Source organism: Chiloscyllium plagiosum, unplaced genomic scaffold (assembly GCF_037043375.1).
Source record: "Chiloscyllium plagiosum isolate Xiang-an unplaced genomic scaffold, Cpla_swu_hap1 HiC_scaffold_12, whole genome shotgun sequence".
Classification (NCBI taxonomy): Eukaryota; Metazoa; Chordata; class Chondrichthyes; order Orectolobiformes; family Hemiscylliidae; genus Chiloscyllium; species Chiloscyllium plagiosum.
In genome coordinates, this window is record NW_028270150.1 from 52840201 (window position 1) to 52861427 (window position 21227).

A 21227-nucleotide genomic window follows, 5' to 3' on the forward strand; every position below is an offset into this window, starting at 1 on the left:
ACAGTGAGTCAAATGGCTTTTCAGTATGCTGCAAATTTTCCATTATTCTTTGACGCATTCAAAATAAACAATATTTAGCAGTTGTGTTTTTGAAGGCAGTTAAGATACACCTATTACTCAGAAAAAAAGTTGTAATGACACAATTCAAAATCATTTAGTGTCAAATACATTATGATATACAATTATGAACAGCAGATCACTATTAAGTGCAATGTGATTTAATGGTAAAAGCATTGTTTGGTGCTTTACTATGGCATGCAGGATAGAATATCCTAAGTTTGTTCCGTACAGAGTTAGCTCAGTTCAGAAGGAACAACAGTATCTTACTAGCAAGATTTGGGGTGGGGGTGAGGGGGGGTTGGGATTTGGGTCCAGTGACCCGTCGTCAGAATTTAATCAGTTCTGACCCAAAACATTAACTCTGATTTCTCTCCTCAGATGTTACCAGACTTAAGATTTTCCAGCAATTTTTGCTTTAGTTTCTGATCTCCAGGATCTGTAATTATTTCGGTTTTTTAGCTGATATTTCTTCTGGCGTCACACTGTGCCAGATGAGAAGGTTGAGCAGCTGACTGGATCAGTGGCAGCATGTGAAGCTTGAGTAGTAGCAATAACTGAAACCCAATTAACAGAGTGCAAATTGTAAAATGATTTTATTGTTTCTATTCTCAATCTCCACTCTGTTCGTGAAGGAACTGACTGATGTAGGGGTATGCAACTGGTTCTGCAACTGCCAGCAACCATCCAGAAGAATTGCTAAACTACTCAGTTAGCTCGATCAATGAGATTTAGAATATGTTTTCAGAAGTCATTGTATCCAAGCAATCTCATCCTCATCTTATAACCAACAAATTTCTGATATTGGTTAGTGAACTGTTCTATTCAGCAGATAGCTCCAGCTAACATTCCAGTTGTAACCAGTTATCTCAGAAAAGAACACAATTTTGGAACGACAAATCAGGGCAGCACCGACACACTTAATGGTAAGGACCTGGGGAATGTTGCTGAACAAACAGATCTTGGAGTGCAGGTTCATAAGTCTTTGAAAGTGGAGTCATAGGTAGATAGAACAGTGAAGGCAGCGACTGGTATGCTTTCCTTTATTGGTCAGAGCATTAGATATAGGAGTTGGGAGGTCATGTTGCGGCTGTACAGGACATTGGTTAGGTCACTTTTGGAATACTGCAAGCAATTCTGGTCTCCCTGCTATAGGATGGATGTTGTGAATCTTGAAAGGGTTCAGAAAAGATTTATAAGGATGTTGCCAAGATTGGAGGATTTGAGCTATGGGGAAAGACAGAATAGGCTGGTGCTGGTTTCCATGGAGCGTCAGAGACTGAGGGGTAACCTTGTAGAGATTTATAAAATCATAAGGGGCATGGATAGGATAAATAGACAAAGTCTTTTCCCTGGGGTGGAGGAGTCCAGAGCTAGAGGGCACAGGTTTAGGATGAGAGGGGAAAGATATAAAAGGGACCAAAGGGGCAACCTTTTCACACAGAGTGGTGCCTGTATGGAATGAGCTGCCATAGGAAGTGGTGGAGGCTGGTACAATCACAACATTTAAAAGGTATCTGGATGGCTATATGAACAGGAAGGGTTTAAGAGAGATATGGGTCAAGTGCTGGCAAATGAGATTAGATTAATTTAGGATATCTGGTTGGCATGGACGAATTGGACTGAAGGGTCTGGTTCCGTGCTGTACACCTGTGATTCTATAACTTCTTAAGTAATACCAAATACACTTTATTTTGTAGGCCATTTGAAGATGTTATATCAAATAGATCTGAAAATGTCCTCAAATTATGAAAGTCAAAAAGAAAGATACTGCAGCTTTAACAGAAGTGTTCAATGTCACTTGCATTAATGGCTTATGTAAAACACTGTGTAGGCAGGTAGGACTTAAAGAAAACCACAAGAGCTTTGCACTTAAGATACCATATAGCAGGTAATTTTGGCAAAAATGTTAAACAACACTTTCAGTAATTTTCCCTTCAAAAAAAAAGAGCTGAAGCAATGGAAAGCAGCTGACTGCTTTCTTCAGACCTCCATCTGAGGTTGAATATGATTTTAACAATGTAATTCATATAACCTGCTATGCAGTACTGCATAAAGCTAATTTGATTTAAATTTAAGGTTTTTTTTATTTAAAAATGGCAGTTGAGGTCATCTGTTATAATTTACTTACAATGCTTAAATTGCCCATTCAAATTATATTCCTTGGAATTCTGTCTGTAACTGATGTAAACCATGCTGTAGCTTTAAAAATATCTTTAATTATGTGCAATATATTTAGTTAATAACAAACCATTTAATTGTTGTCTACTCCAAAGATGTAAATCCTTTATATTGGTTAGAAATGACCCACTGAATTTTTTAAATGAATACTATATTTAGATAGCACACCCCAAACCACTGTACCTGCAAGTACTTTATCCTTGCTGTGAGTGCAGAACTATTACTACAATTTTTGCTCCTGGTTGCATTTATGTAACATTTAATTGCATCCTGAGGTTGATTGCAGGATTCATAGAGTGTTCCTAGGTCCATCCAGGCTGCAGCATGTCCATGGTCTAGCTGAACAGCACAGATATAGGCCTGTAAAGCATCCATTGGCTGGTTCTGTTGCTGATACAACACCCTAAAACAGTAAACAAAGTGGCAATCAGGATTGAATAGGTGCAGTAAGGTCATAAAGTAATATTTCCAGAGCACCCGTTTAATCTCTTGCCAATTAGTTTTAAGTATCTGCAATTTCTTACCCTATTGAACACCATGTATCAGCGCTCGCTTCTGATTTATCAATGGAATGCCTGTATGATAAGAAGGCATCCTGAACTTTGCCAATGCTTGAATAGCACCTGTAAAAAAGATAACTATATTTCAGAATACATATACACGATCAAATGTTATTTTGCAAATTTAAGTCTCCAGCTTTCAATGCATTGCAATCTACTCAAACACTTCGATCCAATCAAGATTAGCTTTGCATGCAGAGGAAACAAAAAAGATATTGTAATACCCAAGCTATAGGGAGTAACAGATGCACAAAGACATGGCTCATTTTAGATATGACCTCTACTTTGTTTCCACAAATGAAAATACTTAATGAAACATTTTCTTAGAAATACTGTTTCTTGGGAATTCGATCACTGTTGATAAAGTCAACAGTGCCCATCTTGACTTGCCTCATATTTTCATCTAGGAATGGTTTGATGAAATAATAGCTTGGTGGATCTCTTCAGTTAAGAGCCAACTAAATTGGGTGAGAGACTGATATCACAACATGGTCAGGCAGGGTAAGAAAGATTCACATTTACGTGCATATTTACGTAATAATTTGAACTATTTCACTGCTTAACACCATGGGCGACATTCAAAAAATGAATTCATGGTTACTTTGACATTTAAAAAATGAACTCAAATTTCCAAACCATTTTGGTTGCACAACTTAAGACAGGGACACTGTATTTTAGATAAAATATATTATTAGTTCAGCAGTATCACCATTACACTACTATAGCCAATGTAGGGGAAGGGCAATGGAGAATTGGAGTCAGAGAACTAAGAATTATTTCATTCAAATGATCATTCTTCTCCTGGCCTAATCTGTAAGCCTGAACGGAGTCGGTAATCAATTCTCAGTTCTTAAGAGCAACAATGAAGAGACAGCAAGTGGAGATATAATAAAATTAAATACCCAATGAGCCTCCAATTTGCACAGTCTGAAAGTACTGACAGGAAAGGGTCTTTGGTAGGTAGAGATTAAAATGTAAATAGGCAACAGCAAACTTGGGTACATTAATATTTTTATCCATTCCAATTTCACATAACAAAAAGTTAAGCAGAGGTGAGCAATGTTTGCTTCTATTTAGAACAAATTCTCAAGTCAAATCAACACTTTGATGACACTATATAAAGCATGGAAATAATTTTGTATAGCTGCCTTGCAAGTATTTACATACTGAAATTATTATGGCCATAACACGAGATGAACGAGCTTGAACTTACATTACTTACTTGTTAAACTAAAGCTTATAGCCTTTTAATTAAAAAGCAGAAACAGCATCATTCAATGCAATTCAGGAGTCGGGTTGCCAACTATCGAACACTTTCTGAAGGAGGGTCACAGGACCCAAAACATTAACTCTACTTGTCATCCACAGATCCTGCCAGACCTGCTGAATGCTTCCATCAATTTCTCATTTCCAGCATCAATTCTTCCAAATTAATATTTTCCTGCAGTTTCCATAAATTAAAGATAAATGTCCAGGAGACTGCTGCTAGCAACCTCAGAAATGTCAGCAGTATGAAGAAAAATGCTCCTGACCTTTTCCCTGGAATACTTTAACTTGTTAGCTATTTAAAAAAAACTGAAAGTTTGAGGAGAAAATCTGTTTGACGGATTGAAATTACCCAATTGTCCAAATTATTTTTAAACTGATCTGGAAAGGTACTCAGGTTGAAAATGAGTGTATTGTCAACCAATGGCAGGTATTTGCAGGTGAGATATCACTCATGAATCATACAATAAGTTCCAGAGTTAGCAATATATTCAGGATTGAAGTCACTTCTGACATGCACCAACATCAACTAGTCGTCTTAAACTTCTATCAGTTGGTTATCCTTGGAGGTACAGTACAACCCACAACAAGGCAAAGCTTAAGTAGTTTATATTAAAATCAAACAATTTTATAATTTTTCACTAACCAATGAAATGATGGAAGGTCTGTTTCCATGTTGTACATCTCAATGATTCTATGACTTGATGGCCCAGTTACATAGATCATTGTAATGTCATTAATTGCTGCAGAAAAGAGTCAGCAAGTACTGGTCTATATCTCAAATAAAAGGGTGAGGATTGTTCAAGTGAAGGGCGATACATAAATCTAACAAGAGAATTCAAGACTATACTGCAGCATAGGGTAAAGATGCAGAGAGTGACAGGAAGAGGCACATGAATACTTGCATGGTCTGGCTGGGCTGAATGGTTTATTTTTGGACTGTATATTTCATACACTTTTATATAAAATATACAATAGCCTTGCTGATTTTTGGATAATTCCACCATTTCCTTGTTGCTCACACCAATAGGCTTATGATTATCTTTAGAATTTCACTAAATTCTTTACAGGTATCAATTCCACCCAAACTTTTCCAAAATTACTTCATTTGTTGCCATTTTCATTTGAAGTCTGAGTGGAGATTGTTCAGCTTCGAGGCATATCATTCGGCTTTGTCACATCACATCATATAAGGCTATGGCTAAATCAGGCCAGATAAGAATAAGGTCAAAGATTTGTCTTGGGCAATCCTAATAAACATGGGTGAAAAATAAGAATCCCATAAGTTTGGGCTGTCAGCAGATAGTTTTGTAAAAGTTTATCAAGGGTATGCCCATTAGTGACAACTGTGGCCAAAGAGGATTTAATGTCCACAAAGAGTGGAAATGATGATGGTATTTCACAGGAACCCCAGGATCATTGCAGAATGATAAGCTGAAACAATTTATAACTGCGGTATAACAGTATTATTGATTACAGTACTGTACTGTTCCTTTTGTTCTGGGCTCATGGGGAACAGGGACAGTGGAGGAAGGATGGATGGGTTGGATGGCTAGCGGGCCTGAACGGAACTGGTCCATTGGTGGACCGGGGACTGGTGCGGGTGGTCAGTGATTTGTGAGCCCAGGCGAAACACATGTGCAAGCTTCCTGCACAGACCTAGTGAAGGACTGTAATGCTTATCTTTTTAACTTTGTTCTCATTTTCCTAACCTACACTATGAACAACTGCAAGCAATGTAATTATTTTTCCCGTTTCTTTTTCCCTTTATCGCTGTATTTTGTACCCGAGATCAGTATGTAGGTACTTTGTACCCAAAATGGAACAGTGGTTCAGTGGTTAGCACTGCTGCCTGACAGCACCAAGGTTCCAGGTTCGATTCCAGCCTCGGGTGACTGTGTGGAGTCTGCACATTCTCCCAGTGTCTGCGTGGGTTTCCTCCCACAGTCCAAAGATGGGCAGGTTAGGTGAATTGGCCATGCTAAATTGCCTGTAGTGTTAGATGCATTAGTCAGCAGTAAACGTAGGGGTATGGGTCTGGGTGGATTGCTCTTCAGAGGGTCGGTGAGGACTTATTGGGCTGAAGGGCCTGTTTCCACACTGTAGGGAATCTAATCTAAATTTGGGGTGACATTGTAAACGTTTCACTGTAGTCCTGTACTTCCATACCTGAGTACACGTGACAATAAAGGATAGTCTATATTCTACTCTATAGACGCATTGCTAATTTCTATTAAGTACTGCACTTAAGAATCTCGAATGGCATAAGCTGGTTTCTGCCAGTCAAATGAACTTAATGCCGTTTGAATTACAAATTCAAGGAGGAATAGACCTTAACATCTTGGTTGAATTCATTCAAGGAACAAAAAGGAATTTGAAATAGAAGAAAAAAATAGCAATATAAAAATCAGAAAATATTGAAAATGCACAGATCAAAGAGGATCTGAAATGGAAAAATTATAAAATTCCATCTGAACTGGATTTAAGATGTGTTTTATTTTAAATGTGCAATTAGATTGAGGATACCAGACTCTTAAAATAACTGATTCAAAGCTAAACATTAGATCAACTAACTCTATACTTACCTGCCAAGGAAGTACCAAGACTGACCAGAGTTAGGGTCTGCCTCGAGAGATTTCTGGAGACATTGAATAGCAAGACTTTCCTTAGTTGTTTTGTCTCCTAGTGGCTCCACTGTGTGATGCATCCAGCCTGCAATACATGAACATTAACTAACTATATCCCTACTTCTGTTATAAACATAACATCAATTGCTACACATTTTAACAGTATTCATTCGGCTTTCATTTCAATACAATTTTCTGGTGGATGAGAAGTGATTAGTAATTTGAAACACTGTTATACCATCGCTCAAATTATTTTATGCATCAATTTCTTTCTTGAATGGAGAAATGTTATTTTGAAAAGAATATAGAAGAAACAATAATAAAATTACACTATTTGAACTACGCAACTTAAAAAATGTATGCTGCTTGATAAGGGCAACAATAAATGCAATTTTAATCTACTAAACTTTGTAAATTAATGAAAATTTAAACTCAAATGAATTCAATTAATTGTGCAATGAAATGTTATTGTCATAAGTATAGTGTGCATCATCCCTCCCTTAACACTTCAGCCTGCATTGTAATACACAGGTTTTCAATTATGGTTCACATGCATGTGCTCTTAAATCGAATGGGAAACTCCAGTCAGATCAAATAAATTAAATCATATATGGCAAGTGATGCTTACTTATAACAGATTTTAGCTTCTGTAATTTAAAATGTATATGTTGGATTTTATAGCAACAAATCTCAGGTTATATAATCTTATCCCAGGATTGTTTCATCTTGCACACGATTGATATGCAATTCAGTGTCACAAAATAGAGTGTCTCCTTCTGTATGATAGGCTTCATCTGACTGCTAATATTCTTCTCCAGTGTCTTAAGTGCTCTGGTTGTTGCCAATTACTTGCTTGCTCTTAAATCTCAGTGGCTAGGTTTGAAGAGGCTATGCATCTACCATTCCTTGCCAATGCCACATTAGAGAATGGGATTGGTGGGAACACAGCATGCCCGAGTGAGATAGTGATCTTGACAGCATGTTGATATGTGCAGACATAAAGAGCTGAACAGCCATTTGAACAATCTTCAAATGGGTAAGTTTGCCTTTAGCTGTCGTTAGGTTGACACACTTTGCATTCTTTGGACAAATGTCAGATGTTGACCAGGATCTGAGATGCTCTATTACTTGTATTTATTAAGTAACCGCACACATTTGCTATCAGCTAATATGAAACAATGTTGTCTAAGATTCGGAATAAGATCACACAATGCATGACAAAATCGGAAATGAAAGTTGGATAATTTTTTAAAAAGTTGTACAAATATGTTCAACATTAAAACAAAAAGCAAAACTTGTACGTTAAAAAAAGTTAATCAAATTTGTAAATGAGCAACATGTAAATTTTAAGCAGCTTGATAAATCTTAACCAAGAAGTTGATTCTGAATTCAACATTACAGCATACATTCTATTACAGTTCTAGACTGAGCACGCAGTGCTTGCTTTGCAGGGAATTTTGAGCCAACCACTACAGGTGAATTAAAGAAAAATAACAATATAATACTCCAAAAATTTTAAAAAGTATCATCAGCTATGTTACTGAACATACACATTTGGAACAGAAAGATGACATTCAGCTTCTCCATCATCTCAGACATGGATTAAGAGCATGGCTGACATGACTACACCACTACAGCACCAGTCCACAACCCTCTGTGAATTTTCATCCAACTGCTCATCAAGAGTCTACCTTTACCTCAAACGAATGCAAGAACATTGGTTTCACCACATTACTACAAAAACAGTTCAGACTCAAGATCTGAGAAAAAAAAATCTTTTTTTCTGTCTGAAATGGTTCAACCACCTATTTTTGAAATGGTTCAACCACGTACTTTGAAATAGTGACACTAAATTCTACATTTGCTCAGAAGAGGGTGCATCATTTCTGCAGGTATTACGTGTAGATCTTCCTGAGGATCTGGTATTCTTGAAACAAGTCATGGTGTACGCTTTTATACACCAGCCAATACAAGATGAACGTGTCACTCTTTCCTCACCAGACAACCTACCCGTTCCAGTATTAGTCTAGGTAATCTTGCCTGGATGACTGCAGCTCAAGCAATGCTCAAGAAACTCAATGCTATCTAAGAAGAAAGCACACTAGAATTGGCATCTCAGCTTCAACATTCACTCCCTCCACCACTGACACAAACTGGCCACATCTGCAACACCTATAAATGCACTGCAGTAGGTCAAATCCTCCTCACCCTGCAGCGGATGAAGCAGTACCCCTTTCATTGATCACTATTTGGAGGATGCACTGATGGCAACTCTGTGGGGAATTCAAAGTCCATTACCAAGAGGATAGCATCAGCACAGAGTTGGCCAAGTCATAAAATCCATTGCTACTCAGGTGCTGGAGCAACCAACAAGAGGGAGGAAAAAACTACTTGCCCTCATCCTCACCAATCTACCTGATGTTGATGGACCCATCCATTACATATTCTTTGGAATAACCACTGCACAGTCTTCATGGAGATGACGTTTGTTTTTACATTGAGGATACCCCTCAATCATATTGTGTGACACTATGAACTTGCTGAATGGAGATCGAATAGATCTGGCAACTCAAAACTGGGCTTCAGTAGGTGGTGTGTGCCATTAGCAGCTGTAGAATTGCAATCAATCACAATCTATAAGCTTGTGTTTTGATATATCCTGCATTCTATGATTACTATCAAGCTGGGAGATTAACATTGGATCAACAAAAGGTACAGAAGGCATGCTAAGAGCAGCAAGAAACATCTTCAAAATGAAGTGTGAACTTGATGAAGTTGCAACACAGGACGACTTGTATGTCAGACAATAGAAACACATGCTAAGCAATCCTACAACCAATCCTGCAGCCACGCCACAACCTTTGTGGAGGTGATAGCCTAGTGATATTATCAATGGACTGTTAATCCAGAGACACAGGTAATGTTCTGAGGACCTGGGTTCATGGCAGTTGGTGGAATTTGAATTCAATAAATATCTGGAATTCAGAATCTAATCACTAGAAATCCATTGCCAATTGTCAGAATAACTCATCTGGTTCACTAACGCCTTTTAGGGAAGAAAACAGCCATCCTCACCTGGTCTGGCCTACATGTGACTCCAGACACACAACAAAGTTGTTGGCGCTCAACTGCCCTCTGGGCAATAAATGCTGCTTAGCCAGCGATGCCCTCATCCTGTTACAGAATAAAAAGTCCTGAATAGTGCAGGACATTTAAACAACTCAAATGGAGTTGAAAGCTCTCCAAATGTCAATTACATGGCAACAGAACACGGAAAAAATACAAGGCTTCTAACCACCTTCAGCAAGAAGTGTCAAATGGATGATACTTCTTTGTCCCATGATGAGATACCTAGAAAAATCACAGCCGCCAGTTTTCAACCAATTCAATTGGTGTAAATTTGATAGCAAGAAAAGGCTGAAGATGCTGAATATGGAAAAGGTTTTGACAGACAACATTCCAGTGATTGAATGGAACCATGTGCTCCAGGGCTAGGTACACCCTTAGTTAAGCCCTTCCAGTACAGCTACAACACTAGTATTCACTCAACATGAAACAAAACTTGTCTGGCTATGCCCTGTCCAACAAAAGCAGGACAAATCCAACTTGGCCAATTACCACCCTATCAGTTTGCACTTCATTGTCAGAAAAGAGATGGAATAGTAGGGACTGTTGACTGCTCCTTTGCAAGTGGCACTTGACAGCACATTCAGCTCCACTGAATTCCACCAGAGTCGCTTGGCTCCTAATCTCATTATAGTCTTGTTTTAAACATGGACAAGAGCTAACTCCAGAGAGGAGAGCAGTGTGACTGTCCTTGATATGAAGGCAACATTCAACAGTACAACTACCAACAGCTCTAGCAAAATTAGTCAATGAAAATCAGGAAGTAAACACTCTGCTGGTTGGAATCACAGCTAACACAGCCAATTATGACTGCTGCAGCCCATAGACAGCATTGCAGGAGTTACTTGGATCATGTTGTTGATCCAACCATCCTCAGCTGCTGCAATGACCTTCCCTCTATCACAAGATCAGATGTAGGAATGTTCATTGATGATTGCACAATGCTCACCATCATTCGTGACACCCCAGATACTGCAGCAGTCCTTGTCCACATGCAGCAAGATCTGAACAAGGTCCAGGTTTAGGCTAAGTACCAATCATATTTTCAAAATCTAAGTTTCAGGCAATGACCACCTTCTAACCATTTTCCCTCGATTTTCAGGGCATTACCAGTACTGAATCAGCTCCTCCTATCAACATCTTGAGGGGTCATCAAAGACTAGAAACTAAAAACTGAATCCGGCACATAACAGTGGCTTCAAGAGTAGCTCAGAGGCTAGCAATTCTTGCAAGTAATTACCTTGTGTCTCTCCAATGCCTGCTCACTACCTACAAAATAAGCCAGGAATATGATGGAACATTCTTCACCTGCCTGACAGCAACTCAGGAAATAAAAATTGATATCCACAGGACATCGCAGCCTGCTTTGACGAGCACACACCCAACTTTAACATTCACTCCCCTAACCTCTAACACTCAGTGGCAGCATCTACGAGATACACTGCAACAACTCACTCAGACTCTTGACAGCACCTTTCAAAGCTGCAATCTCCACCACCTAGAAGTACAGGGCAGCAGAGGATGACAACCACCTGCAAGGTCCCATCCAAGCTGCACATCATCCAGAGTTTAAACAGCTTTACCATTCCTTCCCTGTTGGGTCAAAATCTTTGAATTCACTTCTCAACAGTACTGTGAGCATTTCTACAACTCGAGGATTGCTCATCATCTTATCTCAGACAATTAGGGATGAGGAAGAAATGCTGGCTTAGCAAATAACACCCACATCCCATGACTGAAAAGAAGCAAATAGGCAAGAACAAGGGTTGTAAATGAGAGGAGAGAGGTTGGAATAAAGTAAGATGCTTAAAGAACGAAAATTTGTCAGAGAATTAAACAGCACATAAATAAGGTCTGATCTGATGATAATCAGGCCGTCCCCATAGTTCCCTGGAAGGGGTATACGGTTAAATATTGTTAAAAAGATGAAAGAGTGTATGTTCACTTTAAGATAGAGAGTGTTTTCTGAATTTTTAAAGTAAATTTCAAGTACAGCTGCAAAACAGAACAGCTAAGAGATGGGCTGTTCCAAAATAGACACATGCAGCAAATGGCTGTTAATTGGATACCGGAATTTTGGTTGCTACTTTGACAACAATTAAATTTAACCAATTAATTTAAATTTATGCCCAGGATACTAAAATCCAACTGAGTTTGAATTTATTGTATTGACAACATCAGACCAATGACAGGGTATGATGTTGGGGGGTATAAAACCAGGGCATTTTGAGAATTGTTCAGAACAACTGCATCCAAACAGCAGAGCAACTGCTGTAGAGCTCGACAGCTAACTGCCAATTTAACATCTTGCTCTCAAAAGAAAATAAGGCGGCACTCTCTATCAAAAGGTACAGTTTTAAAAGCAGTAACAATAAAGATGGCAATCCAGGGTGATCAGCAGACAAAGACTGAAGACAATAGAAAAGACAGACTGTGGGGACTTGAGATTAAGTTAATGTACGGTTTAATAATTGCGTTATTAGAGCAGCATTTGAGAGAGTTGGGGTCAGATAGTAATTAGTTAAGAAAAGGGGGCTTGAATTTGTTAATAATTTATTTTCTGAACACAACACTAAACAAAACTGTTATTTTTCTGTATATAGTGGAGATTAGGAGTTCTCTTTCACTCCCTCATACTGTGAGCAGATTACAAAGAGAGGTGAGCATTTCTGGACATTTGGTTTTGATTAACAGAGGTGTTTGAGTTCCATGTTGTGATAATATATAGCAAGCCACAATTTATAAGAGGGACTGGGATGTAGGTTAAGAAATTTTTTTTTGAGACAGATCTAGGGAGAGCAACTTGGTTTGTTAAGGAGACCAGTTATAGCCCTCAGGGAGTTTAAGGGTATGAAATGCAGGAACATAAATCAAAAACATAAGAACAAGTGCAGGTCTTTTATTTTGTACCATTTATAAAGATAAGATTTACAAATTGAGGGAATATTACTAGTCACTCAATTGTCTTTTGTTACCAAATAAAGTAAATTAACTATTTTTATTCCGACTTTATCCTGCACAGTGTCAAAATTTGACCTGACTTTGAACCAACTGGAGGGCCAGGAGAGGACGATTACAACAGCAAAGGCAAATGAGATCGGGAAATAAAACAAAATGCTGGACATACAGGTCTGCGAAATTTATATAACAAGGAGAATAGGCTGTTATACCCCTATATTACTTTGGATCACATTGGGTAACAAGACAACAAGCTATGTTCAGATTACATATGAGGGCAACAGAAGTTACTGGACCCAAGAAATCATTTATAGTAGATGTAAATTTGCTACAGATGCTTCTCTAGGCCGATTAAAAAAAATTGTCATCAGTTCACAAAATGGGAGTCCAAATAAGTCTGAAAATGGTGTAGGAAATGCAGGGTTTTGAAGTGATTCTTTGGGTTATCACATGCATATCAAACATTCAGTGAGAAAACATAAACCAGTCTAGATTTCAATTCACGAAGAATGTAATTTTACAGAATATCATATGTGAAAGCACACTTACATTTATACAGCTTTTATAATCTTACGAATGCCTCACAGCATTCGTAAACAGGCTGGAAATTATGCCATTGTTTAGTTAATATTTTGATTTTTTTATCCACTACATATGCACAGTTCTAAGATACCACGATCTTGATCCTGCATCTGAATGTCTCCTTGTGTAACTTGGTGTCAAAATGCATTTCTCAACACTTCTGGACTTTACCATGCTGAAGCACCATAAAATCATTTCCAGCACAAATTGGAGCTTTGCTGGCTTGCCCTTCACCCCACTTAACACCCACAGTTCATTAGACTTCCATCATTTGGCAGTGAGTTTCAGCTCATTATCATTTCCACAAAATCTTATATCTGAGACTTCTATGTCCATATAAATGCAACTTGCTACTGCATTGAGAAGACTCACTGAAACCGCCTCAAAACAGTGATACGTGCAGAACTAAAGTAAGAAGCAGGCTGTGCGGCCAGTCAAGACCACACCGACCTCCAAACAACATTCTATCCAAACCCACCCCTCTCCCCTACCTCGACAATCCTGCATTTCCCATGGCTAACCAACCTAACCGGTGTACCCCTGGAGATCATGGGCAATTTAGCATGGCCAACCCACCTAACCTGCACATCTTTGGACTGTCGGAAGAAATTAGAGCATCCGGAGGAAACCCATACCGACATGAGGAGAATGTCTGAGAGAACTTTGCACAGTCGCCTAAAAGGTGGAATTGAACCCAGGTCCTGATGCGGTGAAGCTGCAGTGCTAACCACTGAGTCACCATCACCTATATTCATTAATGCAATTAACAATGCATTTGATTTTTTAAAAAGCCTTAACACATCTTGCCTGAAGTTAGTGTTTCAGGTAGGGTCATCTAACATCCTCTAGTGATCTCAAATATTGTACTCATCTTGGCAATCTTCACATCAGTCTTCATTATTCACATCAGTACCTGAAAATCCTGGGTGATCTTCAGGGCTACATGGGTGATAAATTGTTTGGGCTTGTTCTCCCACTACTCCCCAACCCCAGCCCCATTGCAGTCATTATGAAAATTGCTTTAGGATGAATGTTCCACCCAAAACCTTCTGCTAGATGACATGACAACAGCAGGACAGGAAGCTCATTTGTATCAAAAAACAACAATAATTGGGACAGAAATGCAACACAGTAACCAAACCTGAATTTTGAATTATTCAAGTTACCCACGGCTGCTTGTATGCATCAACAGTTTTGTAATTCTCATTAGTTTCTGCACATGTCTTTAAACTCTCAGTCTCTTAACATTTTCATATACACATTGTAATTTTGTTCATCTGGATGATGTTCCTTTCCTGAGTAATGTCATACTCCTGGTATCTACCATATCTGTTATGGAATCTGTTCCATTTCTGTTGGTGGTATGCTGTGGACCTTTGGGATTGATGGCTAATCTGTAGTCTGCGCAGATTGCAAGCTCACATCATCTTAATCAGCTGCCTGCCTCCAGTTGGAAGCATGAAAGTGCACTTACAAAGATATCTCTCTAGTTATTCACTTCTACTGCATACAATCAGGGTGACTGTTGGCCAGTAGAGCATATCTCTTGCCTCCCTCAAATTTAAGTCAGTTCCATGATGGCTTGCATGGATGGGCTTTAGCATCGCTATTCTCAATACCTTAGAGATTGTAACTCTTATTTCGTTGTGCAGCATGTAATCTTGGGCTGTCACACCTATAGATGTGCATTACATTCTTGTGACTTTAAGAATATTCAAGGCTTCACACTATCCTTGCATCACTACCACTTCCAACATTTGGAGCGCTCCATCTCATTAGGTAGCTTGCTTGACTTGAGAAAGACACTTGTCTGTTATATTCAAGGTCACTACTAGGTTGATGATTTCCAGAGAATTTCAATCTGCTGCTACTCATCGAATCTGGAAGGTATCACATCACGTTTTTTCATCCTCTACTTTCCTTCTAGGCAGTACTGTTCTCGACAGTATGTCAATGTACACCCGTTTCCCTTGCTTGTATGTCATTTCAGGTAGCACCTCTTTAATTGAGGTAAAAGTATATGCAGATGTTTTGGAGAGGGTATAAGTGGCTTGAGGAAATGCTTTGAAGTGACCAGTAATCAGGCTTGGTTGACACTTTTATCACTTCCAAGGTGATACTGATGGAATGCTCACTAGCAAAGACTTAGTGCAACATTTACTTTCGTGATCCAAGTGTAGCATCCTTCCGCTTGTATTAATATCCTGTATGCAAATACAACGTAGTATTTTTGCAAGGTTTGTAGCTCAGGTTGAGGTTTAGGGTGTAGGTTTGCTCGCTGAGCTGTAGGTTCGATATCCAGACGTTTCATTACCTGGCTCGGTAACATCATCAGTGGCGACCTCCAAGTGAAGCGAAGCTGTTGTCTCCTGCTTTCTATTTATATCTTTCTCCTGGTTGAGGTTCCTGGGGTTTGTGGTGATGTCATTTCCTGTTCGTTTTTTGAGTGGTTAATAGATGGCATCTAGATCTGTGTGTTTGTTTATGGTGTTGTGGTTGGAGTGCCAGGCCTCTATGAATTCTCTGGCATGTCTTTGCTTAGCCTGTCCCAGGATAGATGTGTTGTCCTGATGTGTCCAGAATACAACATAGTATTCTGGCATTGATGTTGACATCACTAGCTGCACAATTTTGATGAATGCTGTTTCTTGTTCTGTGCCTTAATACTTCCAATGCATGGTCATGAGTTGGCAGAATGTTTTAAATGTAACATGAAAAATCCAGGAAGATTTGTTAAATAGTCAGCAAATCCAACAATTACTGCAATTCTCTTTTATCTGTTGGTTGCTGTCAGTGCATGACTTAAGTGACATCAAGCATCTTTCAATTCCAGGTTTTTTACCCCTTGTTTAACTTCAGATTCATTTCTTATGCTCTGTCAAGCAATCATACTAGATTTTGATCATGTTCAGCAACGGCTTCTTCCATTGCCTCTCCACATCAATAAACTAGCAAGCCATTCACTGTAGCTGCAACTCTGGTGGAAGACCACCAATTATCTCATGTGTGTTGGAGCAGTGGAAATGCCAATGGCAAGAGCAACTATCTACAGGTTCCAATGTGAACAAAATGTAAGTGAAAGGGAATGTCTTCACACAGCTTCATTTGACAATAACCATCTTTTGTATCTAGGGTAGTGAAGATTTTAACCTTTGTAAGTGGTGACAGATTTTCTTTGATGGTTGTTATAGTGTAATGAGATCTCTTCAGACATTATTTAGACCTTCTAAATTTCCTCTGCATGTTGTGTTGCACATCTACTTTGAGATGATATTCTCCAGGAAGATACAACAAATTTTTTAAGTGCACAGTTCACACTTCCAGGATTGCATCCCAGTAGAGGAACCTCGATTATCCGAACACCAATTTTTCGAAAATCAGATTACCAAAACGAGGTCTCGAGGTCCCAGAAATGTTACATCAAGGGCGTGCATCCAACACTGATTGCGTCTTTTGTTTACAGTGATTAAAAGTGCTGCCGAGAACAGTACTGGACTGATAGAGGGCAGGCACCGCCTCTAAATTAATGACCTCCACCTCCCCCGCCATACTTTCCCTGGAGTTCTGCACAGGCGTGTACCCTAAACTCCCCTTCCCCAGATAATCTCTCTAACATTGTCCTGTACACAGCAAAGGTGGAACCTGTCAAAAAGGTGCTGTAAAAAGTTGTGTGGGGGGCTGTGGCTGTCTATGTGCATACTATTTGTAGACTCACCCTCCAAAAGGTGCGTGGGGGGGGTGGCAGGCAGGGGCAGTGTTGAGGGTAGGCAGGGTGGGGGGCCAGGGGCTCGCGCGGGCTGTGTGCTACTGCCTTATGTCCTAAACAGGGAGCAGACTTAATAGAAAACTCCGAGCCCAGAGGAAAGGCATTGAATCGATTAACCAAATAACCAATTATCCGAACAAAATAGTGCCCACCCATCTCGTTCGGATAATCAAGGTTTCTCTGTAATGGTTTAACATGCTATAATACACTGCAAATCTCTTTCGGCACACAGTGTTAAAATTGCAATTTTAAGCATGCTCCGGCAGAGATGAACAGTTTTGCTTACATCAACGACTCATAATATGGAAATACCTTTTAGATATAAGTAGTTTTCCTATAAATGCCATAGTTGCATTCTCATGCAATGCCATGATATTGAAAACCGTGCAATAGAAATAATGGGCCAATGAGAAAAACAGGATTGGGACGAAATACCAAACCTACCAGTAAAAATCTAAACAAAAATAATATCTAGCCTAATACAAACGACAGCACTGTCTAAGTAAATTTTGACTTATTGGAACTGACTTATTGTATGGTACTCTCTCGTGTAATTCAGAGTCTTCAACTGACTACTCTTGATTGGCATCTACATCTGCTGGCGACATTTCATTCTAGCCAGTCTTCTGATCCCATCCAATGGCAACAATGAAAAAGTCAGATCCCAGAATGAAACCTTGATAGATCAAGGTCTGAATCTTAATTTCTTTCACTCAATGTCAGTTTTGTCAAGTTTTTCCAGAGGGTTTCACATCATGATGCTTAGGATCATCTACCACCTTATTTTACAAAACCCGCTGGATTTATTACCTACCCCACATTTTGGTGCCCCTCTCATACATTCTAGTACTATCATACCATGTGCCATTTCCAAAATAACTCATCACTTCCTAGATCTCCCAGAATTGACCAACATCCTTGGTGCAGCACCATTTTAAATATATATTGTGCACCCAGATAAGAGCTGTCATTCTGGAGCTGCTCTGCTTGATTCCTGACATTGGCCCAAGACATGGCAGACAAATGGAAAATTGGTGCCTCTCTTTGTGGGCAGGGACATGAAGATGCTGCTGATGGGGATGGGGTGATGCAGAGGCAAGATGTCCTCTTCTCTCAGACCAAAAGACACTATTCTACTGGAACCATGCCAACCTGGACCAGGAATACCATCCAAGTCAGTGCGGTCTCAACCATCTGAAGGAATGTATTGAATGTAGAAAGATGATCAATGACCTTCTCCACTCTGCCAGTGAAAGAGCCATCATCTTCTCATTGATACCTTACACTCACTCTGCTACTGTACCCACTATTTCCTGCATCATCTTCCCCACTCATTCTCACCCTCGCAAACATCTGACCCTGAATCTCTTCTGCATAGTCTAATCATGACATCTCTACAAATGCACCAAAAGTAAGGGTACCATCCACCTTTCTTTCTTTCACACATTCTGTGCAGTTTCCTGACTCTGACCACTCTGACTAGCTGACTGAGCATGTCCAAGCCAGTATACTGGTTTTTAGTTTTGCAATTGGTTACCATAGTGATTAGTCACTGAAACAGATTCACATGAGTCTGTGATATTCCTTAACTTCTAAAAGATAACTTTTAAACAAAAATAAAAGCTCTGAATACAAGCAAAGCCAAGTTTCAAACTGCTCCTCAACACTGTCCTTTTACAGTTGGTCAATTCCAATGAAATTTCACTCATCTCAACCCTAAGTTTTTAAATTAACAGATGGTTCTCAGTTTCTTGTCCTCAGACTGGAGAGACATTTTCACGATGCTTTTACAAGTCCACTAGCACTAACATTTCACAATACCTATCACAAAGCTCTTCATGAGATAGCATATGAACCAACTGATCACACAATGGCGATGCAAAGTCTAGCCTCCGCACACCGCGACATCTAATGCCAGGGATGAGAACTGCATAACATGAACGGGAGTTCACTTTATAAAGAAAGGTCGGCAATTCACAAATCATGTTACAGACAAATGATGTTTAATTATAGGAGAACTACGTGTGTTCTATTTGGGACACAAGCCACTTAATTATGGACAACAAATGCGAGCCAACATTTCATGAAATCATTATGAAAAAAGTAACAAGGCCATAACCATCACCAAGGGAGGCAATGGCCTAATGGTATGATCACTGGACTGTTAATCCAGAGACGCAGGTGATGTTCTGGGAACCAATGCCAGAATCCCATCATCATGAAAAATGAGTTCAATAAAAATCTCGAATTAAGATGATGACCATGAATCCATTGTTGATTGTTACAAAAAGAGACACCTGGTTCACTAATGTCCTTTAGGGAAGGAAACGTCCATCATTACCTGTCTGGCTGACATGTGACTCCAGACCCACAGGAATGTGGTCAACTTTAAGTGCCCTCTGAGCAATAGCGATGGGCAATGCTCTCATCTCGTGAATGAATAACTTTTATAAAAATCACTAGAGAAGTAACATTAGACAAACTAATGGAGCCAGGACAGAAAAAGTCCTTTGGTCCTAATGACTTGCATTAGAGGATCTTAAAAGAAGCAACTACAGAGATAGTGGATGCATTGGATGTAATTTTCCAAAAATCCTTGATTCTGGAGAAGTGCCAGAGAACTGGAAAGCAGTCAATGTGACATGCCCTATCCAAAAAGAGAGGAAAGCAAAGGCAGGTAATTATAGGCAAGTTAGCTAGCACCTATTGTTGGAAAAATGTTGGAATTAATTAATAAGGAAGTAATAGCACACTTGGAAAATCAAAACCTGATCAAGTAGAACAAGCATAACTTCATGAAAGGGAAATTGTGTCAGACAAACTTGTTAGGAATTTTTCGTGCAAGTCTCAAATCAGAGAGGTTAGAGGGGAAACCAATACACGAGTCTTATTGAATGCCTTCTGGGAGTTGAAACATGATATATATGGTCACAGATGTCCAATATGGAAATAGCCCCTTAGGTGCAGCTAGCCCCATATCCCTCTAAACCCTTCCTATTCATATACCTATTCAGATGCCTTTCAAATGTTGTAATTGTACCAGCCTCCTCTTCCTTTTGGCAGCTCATTCCATACATGCATTACCCTCTGTGTGAAGTTGCCACCCCTTATGTCCCTTTTATATCTTTCCCCTCTCACTGTAAATCTATGCCCTCTAATTCTGGACCACCCCATCCCAGGGAAAAGACCTTATCTATTTACCTTTCCAATGTCCTAAATGATTTTATGAACTTCTAAAGTCACCCCATAGCCTCCAACATTCCAGGAGTTCAGTTATGATAGCAGTCCATGGTGTTGGAGGTAGTTTACTAGCATGGAAAGAGAAATAGCTTCTAGGCAAGAAACAGTGAATTGAATAAGGGGTTCTTTTTCATCATGGTGACTTCTAACCAATTGAGTTGCACACTGTTGAGACTGCAACAATTTACAATACATATAAAGGAATCAGAGGAAGGAAGCAATGGTACAGTAGTCAAATTTGCAGATGATACAAAATGGTTGGGAAGGCAAATTGTAAAGAGAATACAAACAGTTTAGAGATATTGTTAGGGTAAGTGGGTAAAAAGTTGCCAAATAAAGTTAAACGTGGAAAAAAATGTGAAGTTGCTCATTTTGAAAGGGTGAAAAAGAATGTTATTTAAATGGAGAAAAATTGCACAAACCTGCAACACAAAGCAACTTGGCAGTACTTAGGCACAAACTAATGGTGTAGCAGGTAATCAGGAAGACTATTTGCATATTTGCTTTGATTTAAAGGGAGCTGAGGTATAACAGCAAGGAAGTCTTGCTGCAACTGTGCAGTGCAGGTAAGACCACATCTGCAGTACTGGAGCAGTTTTAGTCACCTTAAGGAAAAATATCATTTCATTGGAAGCACTCCAGGGAAGGTTCACCAAGATGATCCCTGGTATGAAGGGATCACATTGAAACATAGGATTCTTAAATGGCTCAAAACAATAATTCACAGTGTCTTAATATTGAAGCAGAGGAAACTAATCGTGGGCGGCGTGGTGGCACAGTGGTTAGCACTGCTGCCTCACAGCGCCTGAGACCCGGGTTCAATTCCCGCCTCAGGCGACTGACTGTGTGGAGTTTGCACGTTCT

General features: G+C 39.4%; 1 protein-coding gene across 5 annotated transcripts in view; it reads right to left on the bottom strand.

The window, feature by feature from the left end:
* Positions 1-21227, bottom strand: part of kdm6a (lysine (K)-specific demethylase 6A) — a 243113-nt gene that overhangs the window by 74410 nt on the left and 147476 nt on the right. For all 5 annotated transcript variants that reach the window (XR_015758897.1, XM_043700863.2, XM_043700864.2 and 2 more), the window contains exons 10-12: positions 6650-6776; positions 2763-2861; positions 2422-2641 (exon numbers count right to left, since the gene is read on the bottom strand). Coding sequence is in view for 4 of the 5 variants with exons in the window: in XM_043700863.2 (XP_043556798.1) it covers positions 2422-2641; positions 2763-2861; positions 6650-6776 (446 nt within the window). In the remaining variant the exon portion in view is untranslated. The remainder of the gene's footprint in view (positions 1-2421; positions 2642-2762; positions 2862-6649; positions 6777-21227) is intronic.